Source organism: Leptopilina heterotoma, unplaced genomic scaffold (assembly GCF_015476425.1).
Source record: "Leptopilina heterotoma isolate Lh14 unplaced genomic scaffold, ASM1547642v1 Lhet_47, whole genome shotgun sequence".
Lineage (NCBI taxonomy): Eukaryota > Metazoa > Arthropoda > Insecta > Hymenoptera > Figitidae > Leptopilina > Leptopilina heterotoma.
This window is the reverse complement of record NW_025111098.1, coordinates 110551-112353: the sequence shown is the minus strand read 5'-3', so window position 1 is coordinate 112353 and position 1803 is coordinate 110551. Positions and strand designations below refer to the sequence as shown.

Here is a 1803-nt window from a genome sequence, read left to right as displayed (position 1 = left end):
TTCGGAATATTTGCCATCTTCATTTACTGTGTTGAAAGCGGTTGAAAATATCTATTTAGGTATACTTTTAAACAAATGTGAAAATAAAGTGACTTTTTGTGGAAAATTAAAAAAAAAATTAATTACAAGTATTATATAATGGCAAAATATTGTAAAGGGCACTCGTGTATTGCCCCCAATTGTAAATCTGGCTACAAGTCAGAAAAAAGTGACAGAAAAATCCACTTTTTCTCGGTCCCTATGGGAAAAGAAAATTTAGAAAAGTGGCAAAGAGCAATTTTGAGGGAAAATTTTGCAATAAGACCAGGGCAAGTAGTTTGCGAAAAGCATTTTCGCCCAGAGGACATCTTATGGAAGCGAGAAGTTAAAGATCCTAGCGGAAAGGTTATGGCGTCTGTAAGTATATATACAAAACTAATATAGTATTAAAACTATTGAAAAAATTAAAAGGCGCCTTTTAAATTTTTATTTTTTAACTTGAATAAAAAAAGAATTATTTACATTTTTATAGATGGATTACAAAATTCCACGTTTGAAAAAGGGAATCGTGCCATCGATTTTCCCAAATTGCCCAAAATATCTTACAAAAATTGTGAAAGAAAGAAAGCCACCAACTCAAAGAGATAAAGAGCCCCTGAATTCCACTCATTCTTCAAACACGAAATCTCTTGAAAAAGATGATTTAACAAAGGCAGAAAATTTCTCGAGTAATAGTAAAATTTTAAGCCCTAATATTGAGGAAAACGAAGTAAATATGGATGATGGAAACAATGGAAACTACGAAGTACCTATACATGAACCCACACTATCCAGCTCTGTGCATCACGAAGACTTATCAGAAACTGAAAGATTCGCCTTTTTTGATTCTTTAATCTCGTCAAAAAATTCCTTTGACTTGCCGGAGACTTGGGTGCGCTACGACATCGATAGTGGAGAAATTCGTGCCATAGAATTTTCGCAATGCACCGCGAAATTGATCGATGACAAAGTGAAAACTATACATCATAAAAAAATTATTTTGTGTAGAGACATGAGGGTACACACTTTAGTTATGAATTGTTCCTTAGAAAATAAAACTGTTGGACTATTGAAACCCTACGTATCTTCTGCTGAAGTAGAAGATGCCATAAAAACTTTGCATAAATTGGAAATTTGTCAAGGACTCGCATCTCCATCATCGTTTATTTGTAATTCGACCACGTCATTTACCTTCAAAGATTCGATAGGCACGTTAAGACATAATAAGTGTTCCCTCATTTTAGATCCGAGTGGAAATAAATCAAAACTTTGTCAATCGTGCGAAAAGGGAAAAGTTACCCTGTCAAAAAAACATCTTACGATTTAGTCAAAAAGATTTTCAACGAATTGTTTTGAAATTGAGTTCTTATGTACTTTTAGGTAATAAATAGTATTTTTATAACAGATTCATAGTTTATTAGGAAAAAATTCTTGAAAAAGGCACTTCTTTTTAACTTTACAACTAGTGTTTCCTCCTTAAATTAGTGAGATTCATAGATCATCGAATTTTCAGCCGATTTAATTCGATGAGCTTAAATTAAGATTTTTAAATATTTTAATTACGATAAAGTTAACGTAAATGTATAATTTAACGTGGGACACTTAGTACTTTGGTTCTTGACAATAAAATAAAAATAAAAAATCTGAACCATTTTTAGAAGATTGCGATTATCTCCTAAAAAATCGACAAAGTGGTGCCTTTTTATGCGGGCGTGCACATTTATAAGGGTAGGGATTAGAAAAATTTCAACCTATCTAAATTTTTGCTGTTTATTGGAAGTAATT

The 1803-nt window shown here is 32.0% G+C and overlaps 1 protein-coding gene across 1 annotated transcript; it reads left to right on the top strand.

Moving 5' to 3' along the window:
• Positions 1–1424, top strand: LOC122507402 (THAP domain-containing protein 5-like). Its single transcript, XM_043620086.1, has 2 exons — positions 1–396; positions 512–1424. The coding sequence occupies exons 1-2, from the start codon at positions 139–141 to the stop codon at positions 1343–1345; spliced, it is 1092 nt and encodes a 363-aa protein (XP_043476021.1). The 5' UTR covers positions 1–138; the 3' UTR covers positions 1346–1424.
• Positions 1425–1803: the final 379 nt, after the last annotated feature.